This window comes from Oncorhynchus gorbuscha, linkage group LG09 (assembly GCF_021184085.1).
Source record: "Oncorhynchus gorbuscha isolate QuinsamMale2020 ecotype Even-year linkage group LG09, OgorEven_v1.0, whole genome shotgun sequence".
Lineage (NCBI taxonomy): Eukaryota > Metazoa > Chordata > Actinopteri > Salmoniformes > Salmonidae > Oncorhynchus > Oncorhynchus gorbuscha.
This window is the reverse complement of record NC_060181.1, coordinates 18,338,617-18,360,625: the sequence shown is the minus strand read 5'-3', so window position 1 is coordinate 18,360,625 and position 22,009 is coordinate 18,338,617. Positions and strand designations below refer to the sequence as shown.

Genomic DNA, 22,009 nt, shown 5'->3' with positions numbered 1-22,009 from the left:
ATAGCTCCAAATACTAACATACCATAACTGTGATGTTTGCATCGGTATTTCTAAAATGAAAAGTTGTCAGCCTCATCAAAAATATGAACACTTAGCTCAGAGGTATTAGACCTGTCTCATGCTACTGAGCAAACATTACACACAACCGAATATCACCGTGCGCATTCCCGCTCCCTCTCTCAGCGTCCATCCCATACAATCCGTGTGTTCAAGACAGCCAGATGCTTTTGGTTTGTGCGTGCGAAGTCTTCGGGAAGCGCAACGGCCCTGGGTCTCTCTAATTTATCTCTGGACAATCTGATTCTGCTGCGTGTGAGCCGAGAGTCCTCTCTGAAATAATAGAAGTTTAGAGTGAAGTTGACTCTTGATTTTAGATATCTCACGGACGGTCTTCACCGCTCCTCACCACGAGCGCGCTGGACAGTCGGCTGGAGAGTGTCAGTTCAGTGGGCATGTTGTGCAGCAGCGAACCTCATATGCGATTAATATATTAATAAGTAAATAATTGTATAAAAGAGCAGCGCGATAATGTTCAATCGATAGTTATTTAACCAACTTAATTGTAGTCCTTTAATAAATACACTTGTCTGCTTTAAGCTTTCAATTGCGGGCTTTAAGTGTTTTCCATATAGGCTAATTTCGAGCAAGATGCGCATGTGGGGACGACTATACTAATTAGCAATAGGGTAGGTTATAAAGTTACCGTTCCCCCGGCCAACATATATTGTAATCATCACTCGGTTGCACCTCGTTTTCCAAGATTTAACGGTCCTTGGAATTATCGCGTAATACCTTTGACAACTTTGCATTTGAGTTTCAACAATGTTTCTCTAAGGTTACGGTTTTACATAACGCACTTGTCAAAATGCCATGCGAATTTTATTTTATGGCTGTGACTTGATTTTTATATAACTTAACTTAAATTCAGAGTCCAGACCCAGACTTTTAGAGGGAAGAAATTGACTCGCTGTAATTAGTCTTTATTCCAAGTAATTATCCGATGCAGACAACCTGATTATGGCTTCGAATTCAGTTGGCTAAATCACAAATGTAAATATGGACTCACTGTTAAATAGGTGATTTGAAACTGAAGTTCGTTACATTTATTACTTATATAGGTATACTTTAACCATGTTAAGCACCCCATCAAATAACGGTGGCATTAGAATGTTGGTCCTCCCCGCACCCAACGACGATAGACGGGTTGAGTTTGTGGCTCTTACCGCCGTTCATACGGAGAGGAGTGAACCATCGACCCCGGAGCGCGTGCACCCTTCTCACCGCACCGGGCTCCTCGGTACCCCGCTGCCCGGGCGTCTTGGACCCCGGGCGACCACCTCAGCCTCCAGCAAGCGCTACAGAAAGTTTCAGAACTTCTTGTACAACGTACTGGAAAGACCACGAGGATGGGCATTCATCTACCATGCGTTCATGTAAGTACCCCTAATTGTATTTCAATACAATGTTGTAGGGCCTAGTCATCTCATTTGCGCACGCGGATTTACACTTTCAATAGCTGAATTTATATTTACTTTGCCATATCATTTTTTACATGACTTATTTGCATTGAAACAATTAATTGTATATTGTCATGACTTCCTGAATAATGCACGTGCCACGTTTTCTTTTGAGTCATTCTTAATTCATCAGGTGGAGTTGCTTTGTTGGCAATTCGCTCACACGTTCGCAATACATCACAACATGGGACCTCACACTCAATTTCCGCCGTCTTAACTTAATGAAATCCCCGATAGAACTGCTTTATAATTGAATTTCTCCAAAACCGGCGTTGTTAATTGGAAATAATTTGTAGGCCTACTGCTTGTCTACTTTAAAATCCTTGATACCTGTAGAGGCATTTGTTTTGTACGTCAACACATCTCAGATCAAAAACTACCACTTTTTGCTGATTGTTAGTTGACTAAATATGTTGTTTAATGGTCGATTACGGCCAGTGTGCAATGTAATACCAGAGAGTGTAATATTTACTCTGGTGTTTAACATGTAGGCTTAGCATTCACGAACAGTCCCATTAGTCAATGTTGCATTTCTTTTTTTCTTTAAAAAAAACGTACTTTCCCTGTTGAACGCTCATTTTTGTCCTTATATTAACCCGACTTTCAGTACACTTGTCTGTGTATTTGCGGTTTTATATATTCATTAATGAAGCAAATTTGCACATGACAAACGATGGCTGAGTTTAACCCAACCACAGACCGAACATTGTCCCATATAATCAGATGGCAAATTTCACAAACACTTTCAGTTGATTGCAGGAAACGTGCTGTTACATTCGATTCGGCTGTTGTTAAACATATTGTGCGATGCGTTAGATTGAACATACAAACGACTGAACCTACCTGCTCCTCAAAGTCGGAAAACAACCCTTTCCTGTGGATATTTCATTTCAATTTCCTACCATCAAAAGGACCAACATCGCGAACAACCGGTTAAGTGTTTCTTGTATCTTTTTTAGGGTGTCTTTTTTCCCAGACTGAATAGCCATGTGGTAACCATGGTAACGGTGAGGTTTAAGTCATGTAGGTCCAATTGTGGAAAGAGAACATTTCCTTTGAACAAGTTTAGTTTATGGCAGCCTTTTAGTGACAGTAAATAAATGCTTAAACAGAATGGAATCACCTAAACGTGAATCAGTTTATTAGAGATTTTTTTTTCTCCATAACTTAAAGGCAAGTAGTGTAGCCTATGGACAACCATAATATTCCTTAGCATAATAAACCGCTGCTAACTGTGAGTTACAACTTGGGGAAGATCTTTTCCACTCTTAATGTGATCTGTCATTGCTTCGAGTTCCCTTTGCACAAGTGTATACAATATATACATAGCCCTATCCAATCCAATAACTCCTCATGTAACACTGGGACAGATGAGGTCATCCCCAGCACTCTGAATCCATACAGCTGGGTTGTGTTCACTATGTACGAAACATGGCAACGGTTCAAAACCGAGTGCAACAAACAGGAAGTTAACATAACTTGTCCAACAAGAAATGCTTGTTTTAATTTTCCATTGCTCAATGTTTTGAAATGTTTTTCCACAGTGTGTACTAATGAACACGACTGTGTTTGTATCCAGAGCCAGACCTAAACTCTGTCTTATCAGAACTACACAGGGCCCGGCACAACACTCTTGGCAACTCATACATAATCTGGGGCTTTTTACTCCAAAATAATCAAAGCTCCATTGAGCTCTGCTGTGACATCCTCTGATCAGAAAGATTTAAGGTGACCACTCAGCTTTCCTTTCATACCTCTTTGATGATTGTGTGTAAGGGTTTGGAGTTTGGTGTGATGGGGGCAGAACAACTCACAGAAAACACTTTTTAATATATATATATTTTTTTACAACTGGTAACAAGGATGGGACGCTAGTCACGGTACAACAACTCCAGTCCTCCAGTACCCCTAATGGTACACACTTTTGTTGTAGCCCTGGACAAGCACACCTTTTGGGCTTACTGGAGTTGGGCTGTTGGGGTTAGTGGAGTTGGGGTTAGTGGAATTGGGAAACACTGTGCTACAAGACAGTGTCAGGAGTCAGTGAGGACAGAGAACCCCTTCCCCCTTAAAACCCACTCCTCGTCCTCCAGTCAGACAGCCAGCCACTCCTCGTCCTCCAGTCAGACAGCCAGCCACTCCTCGTCCTCCAGTCAGACAGCCAGCCACTCCTCGTCCTCCAGTCAGACAGCCAGCCACTCCTCGTCCTCCAGTCAGACAGCCAGCCACTCCTCGTCCTCCAGTCAGACAGCCAGCCACTCCTCGTCCTCCAGTCAGACAGCCAGCCACTCCTCGTCCTCCAGTCAGACAGCCAGCCACTCCTCGTCCTCCAGTCAGACAGCCAGCCACTCCTCGTCCTCCAGTCAGACAGCCAGCCACTCCTCGTCCTCCAGTCAGACAGCCAGCCACTCCTCGTCCTCCAGTCAGACAGCCAGCCACTCCTCGTCCTCCAGTCAGACAGCCAGCCACTCCTCGTCCTCCAGTCAGACAGCCAGCCACTCCTCGTCCTCCAGTCAGACAGCCAGCCACTCCTCGTCCTCCAGTCAGACAGCCAGCCACTCCTCGTCCTCCAGTCAGACAGCCAGCCACTCCTCGTCCTCCAGTCAGACAGCCAGCCACTCCTCGTCCTCCAGTCAGACAGCCAGCCACTCCTCGTCCTCCAGTCAGACAGCCAGCCACTCCTCGTCCTCCAGTCAGACAGCCAGCCACTCCTCGTCCTCCAGTCAGACAGCCAGCCACTCCTCGTCCTCCAGTCAGACAGCCAGCCACTCCTCGTCCTCCAGTCAGACAGCCAGCCACTCCTCGTCCTCCAGTCAGACAGCCAGCCACTCCTCGTCCTCCAGTCAGACAGCCAGCCACTCCTCGTCCTCCAGTCAGACAGCCAGCCACTCCTCGTCCTCCAGTCAGACAGCCAGCCACTCCTCGTCCTCCAGTCAGACAGCCAGCCACTCCTCGTCCTCCAGTCAGACAGCCAGCCACTCCTCGTCCTCCAGTCAGACAGCCAGCCACTCCTCGTCCTCCAGTCAGACAGCCAGCCACTCCTCGTCCTCCAGTCAGACAGCCAGCCACTCCTCGTCCTCCAGTCAGACAGCCAGCCACTCCTCGTCCTCCAGTCAGACAGCCAGCCACTCCTCGTCCTCCAGTCAGACAGCCAGCCAGCCACTCCTCGTCCTCCAGTCAGACAGCCAGCCAGCCACTCCTCGTCCTCCAGTCAGACAGCCAGCCAGCCACTCCTCGTCCTCCAGTCAGACAGCCAGCCAGCCACTCCTCGTCCTCCAGTCAGACAGCCAGCCAGCCACTCCTCGTCCTCCAGTCAGACAGCCAGCCAGCCACTCCTCGTCCTCCAGTCAGACAGCCAGCCAGCCACTCCTCGTCCTCCAGTCAGACAGCCAGCCAGCCACTCCTCGTCCTCCAGTCAGACAGCCAGCCAGCCACTCCTCGTCCTCCAGTCAGACAGCCAGCCAGCCACTCCTCGTCCTCCAGTCAGACAGCCAGCCAGCCACTCCTCGTCCTCCAGTCAGACAGCCAGCCAGCCACTCCTCGTCCTCCAGTCAGACAGCCAGCCAGCCACTCCTCGTCCTCCAGTCAGACAGCCAGCCAGCCACTCCTCGTCCTCCAGTCAGACAGCCAGCCAGCCACTCCTCGTCCTCCAGTCAGACAGCCAGCCAGCCACTCCTCGTCCTCCAGTCAGACAGCCAGCCAGCCACTCCTCGTCCTCCAGTCAGACAGCCAGCCAGCCACTCCTCGTCCTCCAGTCAGACAGCCAGCCAGCCACTCCTCGTCCTCCAGTCAGACAGCCAGCCAGCCACTCCTCGTCCTCCAGTCAGACAGCCAGCCAGCCACTCCTCGTCCTCCAGTCAGACAGCCAGCCAGCCACTCCTCGTCCTCCAGTCAGACAGCCAGCCAGCCACTCCTCGTCCTCCAGTCAGACAGCCAGCCAGCCACTCCTCGTCCTCCAGTCAGACAGCCAGCCAGCCACTCCTCGTCCTCCAGTCAGACAGCCAGCCAGCCACTCCTCGTCCTCCAGTCAGACAGCCAGCCAGCCACTCCTCGTCCTCCAGTCAGACAGCCAGCCAGCCACTCCTCGTCCTCCAGTCAGACAGACAGCCAGCCACTCCTCGTCCTCCAGTCAGACAGACAGCCAGCCACTCCTCGTCCTCCAGTCAGACAGACAGCCAGCCACTCCTCGTCCTGTCTTGCTCTAGTGTATGTTAGTTGGAACTCTATGTAGCTGATGTATAAGGCTCTCCTCTGACAGAACTGATTAAGGGGAAGGAGTGTGTATGTGTCCTCCTCAGTGTCTTGCCCTGTCATCCCTAGTGTTTTACCCTGGGGTTGTTTAGACAAGCCCAGCTGTCTCTGCCAGTGTCACCCTGTGTTTACACCAGAGGGGAAACCCAAGGAGGGCCACATATACGTATTCTAATGCACTCCTCTTTCCTTATGCTACTGTACACACAGACACGTAGGCCTACATACACAGCAATACACCTTAGTGCAGGCACTCCTCTTGCTTTCCCTCACTCTCTTGTGGTCTTTCTTTTGCCGTCTCTTGTATGGTATGTATGTATGGTATGTATGGTATGTATGTACTCACACAGTGCTTGCTGTGTGGACCATCACGACCCTGGCTCTCCCCCATTTAAAGATCATTCCTCGCTGGTACTCAGTCAGTACTGGTGATATTCCTCTGATATTAGTGGAGCCTAACTCAGAGCTGAGCGAGAGGAAGTTCCTTGTTTCAGATGCCAGGCCCTCAGAGTGTCTCATGGACTGTTCTTACAGACGGGAGAGAGGGGGTTGTCTGCTACTCTCTTGCTCACCCCCCCCCTCTTCCCAGCGCTGCACTGTCCACAGGTCCTGAATCGCAGCTGAGAATGAAGGCATCACATTGCCTGCTCACCTCCTGTCATTCTAACACACACACACACACACACACACACACACACACACACACACACACACACACACACACACACACACACACACACACACACACACACACACACACACACACACACACACACACACACTAATCCACTAGCCAAGCCTGACTTGCTCTACTTGCTCTATCAACAGTACTCTATATGGCGCGAGTCCCTACAATTGCCTACATGTTTCTGTGTGTGTGTGTGTATGCACTTTGGGTTTGAGTAAGTCTGTTTTCATATGAATTGTATTAGCTGTATCTGCCTAACTGAACACATCTCCCCCTCAATGTTATTATACCCTGAGGTATGCATTTGTGTGATTAATTACAATAGTCACATAGCATGAGAATAACTACAGTATGGCTGTACAGGAATTATCCTGTGCCAGGGAGCCACCAACCAGCAGCATTCAACTCTTCATCCCACTGCTTGTCTCTGAAGCTAAGCAGAGTCGGTCCTGGTCGGTCCATGAATGGGAGACCAGATGCTGCTGGAAGTGGTGTTGGAGGGCCAGTAGGAGGAAGTCTTTCCTCTTGTCTATAGGGCAGTGATTGGGAACAGGGTCCTGTATTTTGGCTGGGATGTTAATCGCTCCTGACTCTCCGTGGTCACTGAATATCCCATGGTAGTTATAGTGAGAGTAGGGGTGTTAACCTCAGTGTCCTGTCTAAATTACCAAACTGACCCCTCATACCATCATGGACACTCAATCTCCCCAGCTTCCAATTGGCTCATTCAACCCCCCCCCCACCCCCTGTAACTATTCCCCAGGTCGTTGCAGTAAATGAGAATGTGTTCTCAGTCAATTTACTTGGTAAGAGTGCTAAATAAATACAACAACAAAAAACAATCAGAATTGACTTGAGGCACACAGTGCTGCTGCATACATTGAGTGCTAATATCCCTATATCGTTTAATTAGGCCTTAGCTGTGAAGGTGGGTGCAGATCTCATTTCTAGAGAGGGTCCCTTTGTGCAGGGTTACATGTATAGGAAAGGAAGTGAAGTAGCCCTCGACTATGTCAGTGTCCTCATGCGCCCTCTTCAGGCCCCCTTTCTCTCAAACGCTAGCATTTGGGGGAGGCCAAATTGATCATAGATCTGTGCATATGGGCAACTTCTACCCAAAAGCTCTTCCGTGGACACCCCCCTTCAGTCTCTCTCTCAAGCTTCCGCTGCAGCAGCTGAACCAGAGATGCAGAGACCGCACAGTTCACAGGGTTCCTCTGGTTTCACCACCTGGACGCACACATTTGCTTTCTCTCTCTATTGAGATTCCAGACTGGTGACGTTTTGACTAGAGAGCTGGCAGGACTCTGGGTGAGAACTGAAGAGGAGGCTGAACTGAAAGCTATGTGTCCTGTGAGAACCTGGGAGAATATGAAGGGGTCGTTAAGACCGACAATGATTCTGCATCCAAAATTGTACCCTATTCCCTATACAGTACCCTACTTTTGGGCACTCGTGAAAATATAGGGATTATAGTGCACTATATAGGGATTATAGGGTGCTATTTGGGATGTCTGCTGCTCTTCCTGACAACCTGGTCCTAGGAATTCCTGTGCTCACCATCCTGAACTGTTGCTAAGACACAGTGAATTCATACGCCCGACGAGCTTCCGTTTAAATGTCTTGGAGACCATTAAGTACCACATTTTAAAACTGGAGGTTCACTTACTTAAAAGCCTGAAGCCTCTGTCACCCTTCAGCCAACTTCCTACACCTAGGACATCAGGCCTGGGCTGTCTGGGTTTGTAAGAAGAGAGTGTGATGTGTGTTAGGAGAATAGGGACCTTGGTAAACTGTGTGGTGTCAGCCTGGCATTCAGCTGGATTGGATTCATCCAGCAATCTTCTATCTGAACTATGACTCCTCACCCATTCCCACCCGCCACCCATGCCACATGTAGACGATCACATGACCACCTCTCCCTACAGGGGTCCCTCAGGATCAGGGGAATCTGTTCGCATCCCAAATGGCACCCTATTCCCTATATAGTGCACTACTTATGACCAGTGCCCATAGGGTGGACATATATAGGCCTCTAGTCCAAAAAAATAGTGCACTAAATGGGGAATAGGGTGCCATTTTGGGAAAAAGCCTGCGATTAAAAGCCTGCGACTGTCAGATTGGACTGTATGTACCAGTCGGTGCCATGCCAAAGCCCAGAACGGAGCTGTTAGGCAACAATGTCTTAACCTTTTTAGCTAGGGGTGGGGTGGGGAAGTCACTCATAGATCCTTGAGCACAATGTTCCTGTCCAGTGTGGGATGGGACAGGAAAAGGAAGCATAAGAGAGAACTGACCAGAGGGAGTGATTGATTCTATGGAGGGAGGGTGAAAATACACCATCTATTATTGATTTCTTTGTGTTATAGGAACAGAAGGGAGAGTATAGATGGCCTAGGAGCAACAGAACAGAAGTGGGAGTATAGATGGCCTAGGAGCAACAGAACAGAAGTGGGAGTATAGATGGCCTAGGAGCAACAGAACAGAAGTGGGAGTATAGATGGCCTAGGAGCAACAGAGCAGAAGTGGGAGTATAGATGGCCTAGGAGCAACAGAACAGAAGTGGGAGTATAGATGGCCTAGGAGCAACAGAACAGAAGTGGGAGTATAGATGGCCTAGGAGCAACAGAGCAGAAGTGGGAGTATAGATGGCCTAGGAGCAACAGAGCAGAAGTGGGAGTATAGATGGCCTAGGAGCAACAGAGCAGAAGTGGGAGTATAGATGGCCTAGGAGCAACAGAGCAGAAGTGGGAGTATAGATGGCCTAGGAGCAACAGAGCAGAAGTGGGAGTATAGATGGCCTAGGAGCAACAGAGCAGAAGTGGGAGTATAGATGGCCTAGGAGCAACAGAGCAGAAGTGGGAGTATAGATGGCCTAGGAGCAACAGAGCAGAAGTGGGAGTATAGATGGCCTAGGAGCAACAGAGCAGAAGTGGGAGTATAGATGGCCTAGGAGCAACAGAGCAGAAGTGGGAGTATAGATGGCCTAGGAGCAACAGAGCAGAAGTGGGAGTATAGATGGCCTAGGAGCAACAGAGCAGAAGTGGGAGTATAGATGGCCTAGGAGCAACAGAGCAGAAGTGGGAGTATAGATGGCCTAGGAGCAACAGAGCAGAAGTGGGAGTATAGATGGCCTAGGAGCAACAGAGCAGAAGTGGGAGTATAGATGGCCTAGGAGCAACAGAGCAGAAGTGGGAGTATAGATGGCCTAGGAGCAACAGAGCAGAAGTGGGAGTATAGATGGCCTAGGAGCAACAGAGCAGAAGTGGGAGTATAGATGGCCTAGGAGCAACAGAGCAGAAGTGGGAGTATAGATGGCCTAGGAGCAACAGAGCAGAAGTGGGAGTATAGATGGCCTAGGAGCAACAGAGCAGAAGTGGGAGTATAGATGGCCTAGGAGCAACAGAGCAGAAGTGGGAGTATAGATGGCCTAGGAGCAACAGAGCAGAAGTGGGAGTATAGATGGCCTAGGAGCAACAGAGCAGAAGTGGGAGTATAGATGGCCTAGGAGCAACAGAGCAGAAGTGGGAGTATAGATGGCCTAGGAGCAACAGAGCAGAAGTGGGAGTATAGATGGCCTAGGAGCAACAGAGCAGAAGTGGGAGTATAGATGGCCTAGGAGCAACAGAGCAGAAGTGGGAGTATAGATGGCCTAGGAGCAACAGAGCAGAAGTGGGAGTATAGATGGCCTAGGAGCAACAGAGCAGAAGTGGGAGTATAGATGGCCTAGGAGCAACAGAGCAGAAGTGGGAGTATAGATGGCCTAGGAGCAACAGAGCAGAAGTGGGAGTATAGATGGCCTAGGAGCAACAGAGCAGAAGTGGGAGATGGCCTATGGGAGATGGCCTAGGAGCAACAGAGCAGAAGTGGGAGTATAGATGGCCTAGGAGCAACAGAGCAGAAGTGGGAGTATAGATGGCCTAGGAGCAACAGAGCAGAAGTGGGAGTATAGATGGCCTAGGAGCAACAGGGCAGAAGTGGGAGTATAGATGGCCTAGGAGCAACAGGGCAGAAGTGGGAGTATAGATGGCCTAGGAGCAACAGGGCAGAAGTGGGAGTATAGATGGCCTAGGAGCTTCAGAAAGGGGTTGACGATTGTATGTGTCTAGCTCTAATAGGCCTTTATTCACAAAGCCTCTCAAAGTAGGAGGGTTGATCTAGGATCAGTTTAGCCTTTGAGATCATAATGAATAAGATTATTTGGACCTGACCTTAGGTCAGTACTCCTACTCTGAGACACTTTGTGGATACAGGCCCAGGTCTCCCCTGTCCATATAATTGTATTCATTAGGATCTGTAAAGCAAAACTGATCCTTGATCAGCCATCCTTCTCTTTGAGTCTTTATGAATACAGGCCCGGAGATGGTGAGTGGAGGGTCAGAGACAGACAACAGGTTTTACAAGGTAACGAATGACATGAGCCAGCTGAGGGCAAGGCAAACTGAGCTCTTACTCTCCCTCGACGGCCATTCTCGCCTTAGTCTCTGTGTCTCTCAGGTACGTGAATTGAGTAAGGAATGAAAGCATGTTTTGAACTGAGAAACTGGGGAGGCCAGAAATTTCACGACTGTAGAGGTGTTTAGAGAAGGCTGGGTTGAAATGCCTGAAACTGGCAGAGTTCTTAGAATGTAAATGGTGTGAGGACAACAAAGCCAAGTCTCCCTCACCATCCCCTACATCTCTCTCCTCTCTTCTCAATTCAAGGGCTTTATTGGCATGGGAAACATGTGTTCACATTGTCAAAGCAAGTGAAATAGATCATGAACAAATGAACCGTAAGCATTACACTCACTAAAGTTCCAAAATAATAAAGACATTTCAAATGTCATATTATGCATATATACAGTGTTGTAATAATGTGCAAATAGTTACAAAAGGGAAAATAATAAACATAAATATAGGTTGTATTTACAATGGTGTTTGTTCACTGGTTGCTCTTTTCTTGTGGCAACCGGTCACAAATATTGATGCTGTAATTGCACACTGTGGTATTTCACCCAGTAGGTATGGGAGTTTATCAAAATTGGATTTGTTTTCAAATTCTTTGTAGTTCTGTGTAATGAGGGAAATATGTGTCTCTGTGGTCATACATTTGGCAGGAGGTTAGGAAGTGCAGCTCAGTTTCCACCTCATTGTGTGAGCAGTGTGCACATAGCCTGCCTTCTCTTGAGAGCCAGGTCTGCCTTCAGTGGCCTCTCTCAATAGCAAGGCTTTGCTCACTTTCGGTCTGTACATAGTTAAAAGCTTTCCTTAATTTTGGGTCAGTCACAGTAGTCAGGTATTCTGCCACTGTAACCTCTCTCTCTCAATCTCTCTCTCGCTCTGTAAGCCTCTCTCTCTCGCTCTGTAAGCTCCTCTCACCCCTCTCTCGGGCTCCCTCTCTATTCCCCCCCTCTGTAAACCCCTCTCACTCTCTCTCTTATCTAACACCATCTCCCCCTCTCACTCCCCCTCCCCATCTGTAAACCCCCCTCTCCAAATCCCCCCATCTCTCTGTTGCTCTCCCTCGCTAAACCTCTGTCTTCATTAGGCCTCATTATGCCCTGCTGTGAAGGGCTGGGACAGGGAGTGTATTCCTAATAGCACTTTATTCTCTATAGTGCACTGCTTTTAACCAGAGCCCTATGGGGACATAGGGAATAGAGTGCCATAGGGAATAGTGTGGAACTCAGCCTGGGAGACTGACACTAATTCCAGCAGCTCTGCACACTACCCCTTAGATAAAGGAGCACAGTTTGTTATTTTTACATACCACTCATGTGAAGGAAACAATAATTATGTAATTGAGTGGCTAATGAGATTAGGGTGAGCGTAACTGGATTGGATCAGGTCTGGTTTGTGTTCCTCTGATCTGAATCGAGGGGGTGTTATTCTACTGGACTGGGAAGGGTTCTGTGAGCTTAACTTCTGAGCTTTTGAGGTGTCTCTGTCGGTCTCTCATTCTCTCTCATCCCTCTCGCTCTATCGAAGTGTATCACTTCCTCTCTCCTCTACCCCGCTTCCCCCTTGTCCCCCTCTCCCTGCCTGTCTGTCCAGCCGTGGGTCTCTGTCATGTGCTTGACGTCTCTTTCGATGGCCTGTCAGATATCTGCAGCAACTGTCAAAGCCCCTTTTCGGAGCGGCCAGCACAACTAGCTAGTACAGAGGTGTGACTTGAAGCGAAGGGACAGATGCAGAGAGAGAATAATATTTTGAGAGGGAAGTGAGACTTGGATGGAAAAAGAGAAAGACGGGTAAATATTTGTGACGGGGTGACGCTAGAGAGGGATTGATGTAGAGGATGACATTGGAATGAAAATAGAGTGAAGGGAGGCCTCCCGAGTGGGCACAGTGGTCTAAGGCACTGCATCGCAGTGCTAGAGGTGTCACTATAGACCCAGGTTCGATCATGGGCAGGATCACAACTGGCCGTGATCAGGAGTCCCATAGGGCGGAGCACAATTGACCCAGCGCCCTCCGGGTTAGGGGAGGGTTTCGCCATGAGGGCTTTACTTGGCCCATCGTGCTCTAGCGACTCCTTGTGGCCGGGCACGTGCAGGCTGACCTTGGTAGTCAGGTGAACGTTTTTTCCTCCAACACATTGTTGCGGCTGGCTTCCGGGTTAAGCGGGTGGATGTTAAGAAGCGCGGTTTGGCAGGTCATGTTCGGAGGACGCAGGACTCGATCTTCGCCTCCCATGTCCGTTGGGGAATTGCCGCGAAGAGACTAGATGGCATTTGGGGATAAAAAGCAGGTAAAATCAAGGAACATTTTCAATAGAGTGAAGGAAAGATGAGGCATTTCAGGGAGAATGTGTGATTATGGGAGCGAGAAGGAGAGTTAGAAATGGTTGTGGATGGAGAGGTAGATATGAACAGAGAGCAAGATAAAGATAGAGGTAGCTGTGCTTAGCCCTCCAGTAGGAGGGGGATTCTGAGGCGGATGGTGAGGTGAGCAGGAGATGCTATACTTATTTTCCCTTTCAGGACAGAATTTGTCCCCATGGGTACAAGATGTCTGTCCTAGCTAGGGAAGACCTGTAGGGTTTGATTTTCCCCCCCATTGATGACAGATCCATCTATGCCTCACCAGAGCCCAGGGCTCACTTTCACCCAGGACAGGCCATGTGTGTGTTGAATCATGTAAGTCTGGTCTGGTTGTGCGTGTGTATGTGAGAGGGGGTGTTGTTTACCTCATCTCTTCTAGGTCATTGGTCAAGGCTGCAGCCTGACGGAATAACAATCATGTTCTTCTTTATCATACTGATATTTCTGCTTTAAAAATGTGTATCAGCTCCTCAAACGACCCCATCTGAGACTCAACGTTAACCCGATCTGTTTGTCTGGGAAACTCTTATCTGTGAAAATGGTGAAGTGCATTCGGAAACTATTCAGACCCCTTGACTTTTTCCACATGTTACGTTACGGCCTTATTCTAAAATTGATTCAATAACAACTCATCAATCTACACACACTACTCCATAATGACAAAACGAGAACAGGTTTTTAGAATGTATAAAAAACAGAAATACCTTATTTACAGAAGTGTTCAGACCCTTGGCTATGAGACTTGAAATTGAGCTCTAGTGCATCCTGTTTCCATTGATCGTCCTTGAGATGTTTTCTAGAATTTGATTGGACATGACTTGGGAAATGCACAAACCTGTCTATAAGGTCCCACAGTTGACCGTGCAAGCCATGAAGTCAAAGGAACTGTCCGTAGAGATCTGTGGAAGGGTACCAAAAAATGTCTGCAGCATTGAAGGTCTCCAAGAACACCGTGGACTCCATTATTCTTAAATGGAAGAAGTTTTTAACCACCAAGACTTTTCCTATAGCTGGTGTCGTGGAAATTTCCTGTATTACCAAATCATTAGAGGGTAACCACACACACAAGTCAGAGTTATCATAAAGTCCATCTTTAATTATATGAGCTTCACCATAGCCCTGTGACTCTCAGATCAATTCAGTGTCAGGACAGCTCTTGGTCACTCGCAACCGGACAGTGGCAGAGTATATTTGAGTCCACAAACTCTCAGATTACTCTCCTCTGACTCGCCCCTGCTTACGCCTCAGGTGCCCTCCTTACAAAGGAATTCACACTCTGAGTATACGTAACAGAGGCATATTTAAAAAACTCAACTTCAAACCTGTGGTTCGCTCACCTCTTATTTTATTTTTTTAACTCAGTTCGAGATGTGGTATCCACTCGGCTCACTTCCTCTCAGATCAAAGGTTGGTCCATCTGCTTCGTTTCCAAAGTGTGGTTTCCCTAAGATCCCAAGTTTGAGGGATCCCTCGTGCATGATTTATTTACCTAGATCGTCAGGAACAGTCACCGAGTTGAAGATTCACATCCCATCCTCGTCGCCTAATGTTGTGGAAATTTCATGTATTACCAACCATGAGAGAGCAAACCACACACAAGTCAGAGTTATCATAAAGTCCATCTTTAATTATATGAGCTTCACCATAGCCCTGTGACTCTTGGATCAATTCAGTGTCCATAAATGATTTCTCTGAGTGTCAACATGATGGCAACTGAGATCCTTTATAGCAGAGACACCCATCTAAACTCACATGACAAATAACAGATCTTAGGAACATTACACAAAGAACCTTTTACCAGAAAAGCATTAGCTATACATTATCCTTCAGTTTGCCCTCTTAGACAAAGTTCTTATCTCATTCTTGGTACCATTTATGACCAAAACATTACCTCATCCAATGGCATATATCAATTGTCAATTTCTAGATACTCTCATGAAAAAATACAACCCCTCCTGGATAAGCTTACAGAGAGGAATGACTGGCACACAGACATTGTGGAGCCACCTAACTGGTTCCACATTAATCACACCATCTCTTCACATGGTTTAGGAATAGTTAGACACATTCACAGATAAGACTAAGCCGACCTCTCCCCTCTCTGGGCCCAAGTAACTTTTCTCACATACGCATACTATACAAATTTATAAAACATCTTATTTATCAATCTTACCTAAATAATTCTGATTCTGCTACTGGGCCTTGGTCTGGAAGATGACCAAGAGTCCGATGGTCACTCTGACAGAGCTCCAGACTTCTTCTGTGGAGATTGGAGAACCTTCCAGAAGGACAACCATCTCTGCAGCACTCCACCAATCAGGCCTTTATGGTAGAGTGGCCAGACGGAAGCCACACCTCAGTAAAAGGCACATGACAGCCCGCTTGGAGTGGATGCAAAGAGAGTGCAAAGCTGTCATCAATGCATAGGGTGGCTACTTTAAAGAATCTCAGGTATAAAATATTTTGATATGTTTAACACTTTTTCTTGGTTACGACATGATTCCGTATGTGTTATTTCATAGTTTTGATGTCTTCACAATTATTCTACAATGTAGAAAATAGTAAAAATAAAGCAAAACACTTTAATGTGCATGTGTGTTATTTATACATGAATGCATACTACTTTTCAAAAGTTTGGGGACCCTTAGACATTTCCTTGTTTTTGAAAGAAAAACACTGGTCTCAACAGTGAAGAGGGGTGACTCCGGGATGCTGGCCTTCAGGCGGAGTTGCAAAGAAAAAGCCATATTTCAGACTGGCCAATAAAAAGAAAAGATCAAGATGGGCAAAAGAACACAGACACTGGGCAGAGAAACTCTGTCTAGATGGCCAGCATTCTGGAGTCACCGCTTCACTGTTGACTTTGAGACTGGTGTTTTGTGGGCACTGTTTAATGAAGCTGCCAGTTGAGGACTTGTGAGGCGTCTGTTTCTCAAACTAGACACACCCATGTACTTGTCCTCTTGCTCAGTTGTGCACCAGGGCCTCCCACTCCTCTTTCTATTCTGGTTAGAGCCGGTTTGCACTGTTCTGTGAAGGGAGTTGTACACAGCGTTGTACGAGATCTTCAATTTCTCACATGGAATAGCCTTCATTTCTCAGAACAAGAATAGACTGACGAGTTCCAGAAGAATGTTCTTTGTTTCTGGACATTTTGACCCTGTAATCAAATCCACAAATGCTGATGCTCCAGATACTCAACGAGTCTAAAGAAGGACAGTTTTATTGCTTCTTTAGTCAGAACAACAGTTTTCAGCTGTGCTAACATATTCGCAAAAGTGTTTTCTAATGATCAATTAGCCTTTTAAAATTATAAACTTGGATTAGCTAACAATGTGTCATTGGAACACAGGAGTGATGGTTGCTGATAATGGGCCTCTGTACGCCTATATAGATATTCCATAAAAAATCTGCAGTTTCTCGCAACAAAAGTAATTTACAACATTAACGATGTCTGCACTGTATTTCTGATCAATTTGATGTTATTTTAATGGCCAAAAATGTGCTTTTCTTTCAAAAACAAGGACATTTCTAAGTGACCCTAAACTTTTGAACAGTATATTTTTCAGGACCCTGTCTTTGAAAGATAATTTGTAAAAATACAAATAACTTCACAGATCTTCATTGTAAAGGGTTTAAACACTGTTTCCCATGCACCTGTGGAACGGTCATCAAGACACTAACAGCTTACAGACAGTAGGCAATTAAGGTCTCAGTTATGAAAAGACACTTAGGACACTAAAGAGGTCTTTCTACTGACTCTGAAAAACACCAAAAAGAAAGATGCCCAGAGGGTCCCTGCTCATCTGCGTGAACGTGCCTTAGGCATGCTACAAGCAGGCATGAGGACTGCAGATGTGGCCAAGGCAATAAATTGCAATATCCGTACTGTGAGACACCTATGACAGCACTACAGGACGGACAGCTGATCGCAGTGGCAGACCATGTGTAACAACACCTGCACAGGATCGGTACATCTGAACATCACACCTGCGGGACAGCTACAGGATGGGAACAACAACTGCCCGAGTTACACCAGGAACACACAATCCTATCAGTGCTCAGACTGTCCGCAATGGGCTGAGAGAGGCTGGACTGAGGGATTGTAGGCCTGTTTTAAGGCAGGTCCTCACCAGACGGCACTGGCAACAGCGTTGCCTATCGGCACAAACCCACCGTCTCTGGACCAGACAGGACTGGCAAAACTTGCTCTTCACTGACGAGTCGCGGTTTTGTCTCACCAGGGGTGATGGTCGGATTTGCGTTTTATCGTTGAAGGATCGAGCATTCCACCGAGGCTTGAACTCTGGAGCAGGCTCATCCTGACTTGACCCTCCAGCACGACAATGCCACCATGCACAGAACGAGCAGTATGGCTGATTTCCTGCAAGACAGGAATGTCAGTGTTCTGCCGTGGCCAGTGACGAGCCCGGATCTCAATCCCATTGAGCACGTCTGGGACGTGTTGGATCGGAGGTTGAGGGCTAGAGCCCCCCCCCCCCCCAGAAATGTCGAGGAACTTGCAGGTGTCTTGGTGGAAGAGTGGGGTAACATCTCACAGCAAGAACTGGCAAATTTGGTGCAGTCCATGAGGAGGAGATGCACTGCATTACTTAATGCAGCTGGTGGCCACACCAGATACTGTTACTTTTGATTTGAATTTCAATTGACTGATTTACTAATATGAACTAACTCAGTAAAATGTTAGATTGTTGCATGCATTTATTTTTGTTCAGTATAATTCAAATACTGAGTTATATTATGCTCAAATTTAAATATAAACGTATTATTTTATACTAAATACAATTGCTCAAAGATTTTGTTTAACTTTTTATGGCTGGGGGGCAGTATTGAGTAGTTTGGATGAATAAGGTGCCTAAAGTAAACGGCCTGCTCCTCAGTCTCAGTTTCTAATATGTGCATTTTATTATTAGTATTGGATAGAAAACACAAAAGTTTCTAAAACTGTTTGAATGATGTCTGTGAGTATAACAGAACTCATATGGCAGGCAAAATCTTGAGTTGAAATCAAAACAGGAAGTCTGAAGTCTTAGCTTTGTATGTATTCACCAATTTAATCCCCTTGAGATATGAATGTTGCACTGCTTAGGGGTTCCACTAGATGTCAACCATCAACAGAAATTATAATGAGACTTCTATGATGTTGTGGGAGTGAATGATAACAGAATCAGTCAGGTGTCTGGCAGCCATTTTTTGATCATGTTTTTTTCCTCGTGGTCGTCACTTGTGTTCCATTGCTCACGAAGGCAAGAAGGAGTACTCCAGTTGGATCTTTATTGAAGCTATATGTTAAAAACATCCAAATGATTGATTCTCTACTTAGTTTGAAATGTTTCTTCGACCGGTAATATCACTTTTTGAAGTTTTTGTCCGATATATATATATATAACACTGACCAGAATTAGTGTTTGGATATGTATACCAAACGCTCTAACAAAAGAAGGTATTTGGACATAAATAACGGACATTTTCGAACAAAACAAACATTTATTGTGGACCTGGGATTCCTGGAGTGCTTTCTGATGTAGATCATCAAAGGTAAGGGAATATTTATCATGTAATTTCTTGTTTATGTTGACGCCATCTTTGCGGCTGTGGTGTTTTTACTTTTGAGCGCGTTCTCAGATTATTGCATGGGTTGACACGGCGGTTGCATTAAGGAGAGGTATATCTATAATTCCATGTGTATAACTTGTAATATCATCATATTTATGATGAGTATTTATGTTGAATGATGTGGCTATGCAAAATCACTGGATGTTTTTGAAACTAGTGAATCTAATACGCCAATGTAAACTCAGATATTCTGATATAAATATCAACTTTATCAAACAAAACATGGATGTATTGTGTAACAAGAAGTCCTATGAGTGTCATCTGAAAATTATCGAAGGTTAGTGATTAATTTTATCTCTTTGATTTTTCTCTCTCTCTTTGGCTGGTAAAATTGGCTGTGTATTTTAGTGAGTTGGTGACCTAACATAATCGTTTGTGGTGCTTTCCCCGTAAATCCTATTTGAAATCTGACACTGTGGTGGGATTAACAACAAGACTACCTTGAAAACGATATAAAATACATGTATGTTTGAGGAATTTTAATTGAGATTTCTGTTCTTTTGAATATGGTGCCCTGTACTTTCACTGGTTGTTGTTATATCGCTCCCAGTAACGGGATCTCAGCCATAAACATATTTTACTTATTAAAAACTTCTTATCTCAAAGGTAGGGTCAAAAAGATTAACACCTGTTTTTCAATACCTTTCAGTACATCCCCTTACTCAGATAATGGAACTGAACCTTTTTTCTAAAACATTTTATGAGTTAGAGAACACATTGGTAGGGATTTTAGACAATTCCTTCACACATAATCCTTCCAGATCCTTAAACTGAGTTTATGGACTGCCCTCTTCAATTCAACCACAGGTTTTCAATGGGGTTCATGTTTGGAGACTGAGATGGCCATTGCAAAATGTTGATGTTGTGGCCAATTTCTGTTGATTTGTGCTTGGGCTTATTGTCTTGCTGGAAGATCCACTTGCGACCAAGTTTCAACCTCCTGGCAGAGGCAACCAGGTTTTTGGCTAAAATGTCCTGGTACTGGGTAAAGTTCATGATTCTGTTGACCTTAACAAGGGCCTCAGGACCAGTGGAAGCAAAATAGCCCTGTAACATCAAAGGTGCACCACCATATTGTACAGTAGGTATGAGGTACTTTTCTGCATGTGCTTCTGTTTTCAATGCCAAACCCACCACTGGTGTGCATGGCCAAAGCTCTATTTTCATGACATCTAGTTCCAATCCAAGTGCCAATGCCGTTTAGCAAACTCCAGACGTTTTACATTTGTTGGACGACATGAAAGTAGAGTTCTTTGACCTGACCCTTAATGTACAATTATCCATTTTATGACCATCTTATTAAAAAAAATCCATACGTTTGCTTAGATTACAATATCTACTAAGGGCTTAGACGTACAGGGGTTAAGTAAGCGTTACAGTGGACAGTCAAATCTGGCAGGTCCTGGGGATGGGACAGATGAGTGGAGGGGGGACCGTTAGGACGGTGGCGTTGAAGACTGCCAGAAAAGCTCTACGCACAATGGCAGTCCTACCGGGAAACGCAGTGTCCTGTTGAGGGTGGTTTTGTCCCAAATGGCACCCTATTCCCTACATACTGCACAACTATGGGCCCTGGTCAAAAGTACTGCATCTTCTGACGCGTCACCCAGTTAAAAGGTTAAGGCAGCGCTGTGCCTGTGAGTGTTAAATCCTGTTTATAGACCAAGAGCTAGAGTGTGATCTCTGGTCTGTGGATACTGTCATCTTCCGTAACTGCTGGTACTGTGAGAGAGAGCTGGCATGCTGTAACCATCAACACATCTCTCTCCAACACCTCATATTATTACACCAGCACTATTTCGCAACACATTATAGGCCCCTTAATTCCATCTATTTCACATTGTGCTCCACCCCCCCAAATAAAGATGGTCTGTGTGCAAGCGTCTGTTACTAAAAATGCTGACCTGCTGAAAAAGTGTTTGCGCTTGCAAAGTGCTTTCAATGGTTCTGACCTGTTCATTTTGGAAACACTGAAACCACTCTAAACGGTTTGCTCCAGTTTTGAGTTTATGAACGTAACTCATGACCCACACCACTATGACCAGTCAATCAGTCAGTTGACCTCAGCACCACCAGTGTTTCACGAAGAGCAGTGAGAATGCCCTGCAGGCAGCTCTATGGTAACTAGCATAAAATCTGTCTTTAAACCTAATCTTAACCACACTGCTAGCCTAAAGGCGTCAGCATGTTTCAGTTCGGCCTGCGCCTAGCCGATCCGAACGAGTGTGCTCGCATACTCCCTTAAAACACCTTCACTTGTGATTAACACAAATTCACTGAAAACCCCAGTCAGATCACCTGTCATATAAGTCAGTATTAAACATCCATCCATGTTGGGAGATTGCATAGAAACCAGTTACTAGGGGCAACAGTGAGTGCTCTTACCTTAAAGTTTGCACACACTGTACATAGATTTTTTTCTATTGTATTATTGACTATGTTTGTTCCATGTGTGACTCTGTTGTTTGACACACTGCTTTGCTTTACCTTGGCCAGGTTGTAGTTGTAAATGAGAACTTGTTCTCAACTAGCCTACGTGGTTAAATAAAGGTGAAAAAAAAGTAGGTTTCGGTAAGCATCTGCCTCATTTAGTTGCTCTTATAGAAGGTAAACAGTTTTCTAGTCCTGATGGTGACCGGTCACCTATACTGCGCACACACGCTCTCCACTTGCTTTTGTCTCCCTGTTGCCCCCACGTCAACCACCACTGCACTCATTGACATAGTGCTAGCTAGACTAATCTACCCTAATATAGTGACACACACACACACACACACACACTCCACAGATCCAAGGAAGCCCTTGTTCTTGTTCCTGGGAAGTCCCAGGTCCAAGGACCCTGTCGCTCTCTCTCTCTCTGGCTGTACCCGGCCAGCAGCGTGGTGGAAGGCCTGGCTGCTTAAGTGTTACGACCATTTTAATTTATAACTGCAGCTTCTATAAACATGTGGGGAAACCTCACCATGGAGACTGGACTAAAACAAATGCATAATATAGGCCTGTATTTATAAGGCCTGTCCGGCCTGCCTGCACTAAGCAGGGGCCTTTTGTGTGTGTGTGTGTGTGTGTGTGTGTGTGTGTGTGTGTGTGTGTGTGTGTGTGTGTGTGTG

At 46.1% G+C, this 22,009-nt stretch overlaps 1 protein-coding gene across 2 annotated transcripts in view; it reads left to right on the top strand.

The window, feature by feature from the left end:
* The first annotated feature begins 234 nt into the window (after positions 1 to 234).
* Positions 235 to 22,009, top strand: part of LOC124042712 (potassium voltage-gated channel subfamily KQT member 4-like) — a 99,452-nt gene continuing 77,677 nt past the window's right edge. For both annotated transcript variants that reach the window (XM_046360807.1, XM_046360806.1), the window contains exon 1: positions 235 to 1,433. In XM_046360807.1, the coding sequence (XP_046216763.1) occupies positions 1,132 to 1,433 (302 nt within the window). In that variant the 5' untranslated portion in view covers positions 235 to 1,131. The remainder of the gene's footprint in view (positions 1,434 to 22,009) is intronic.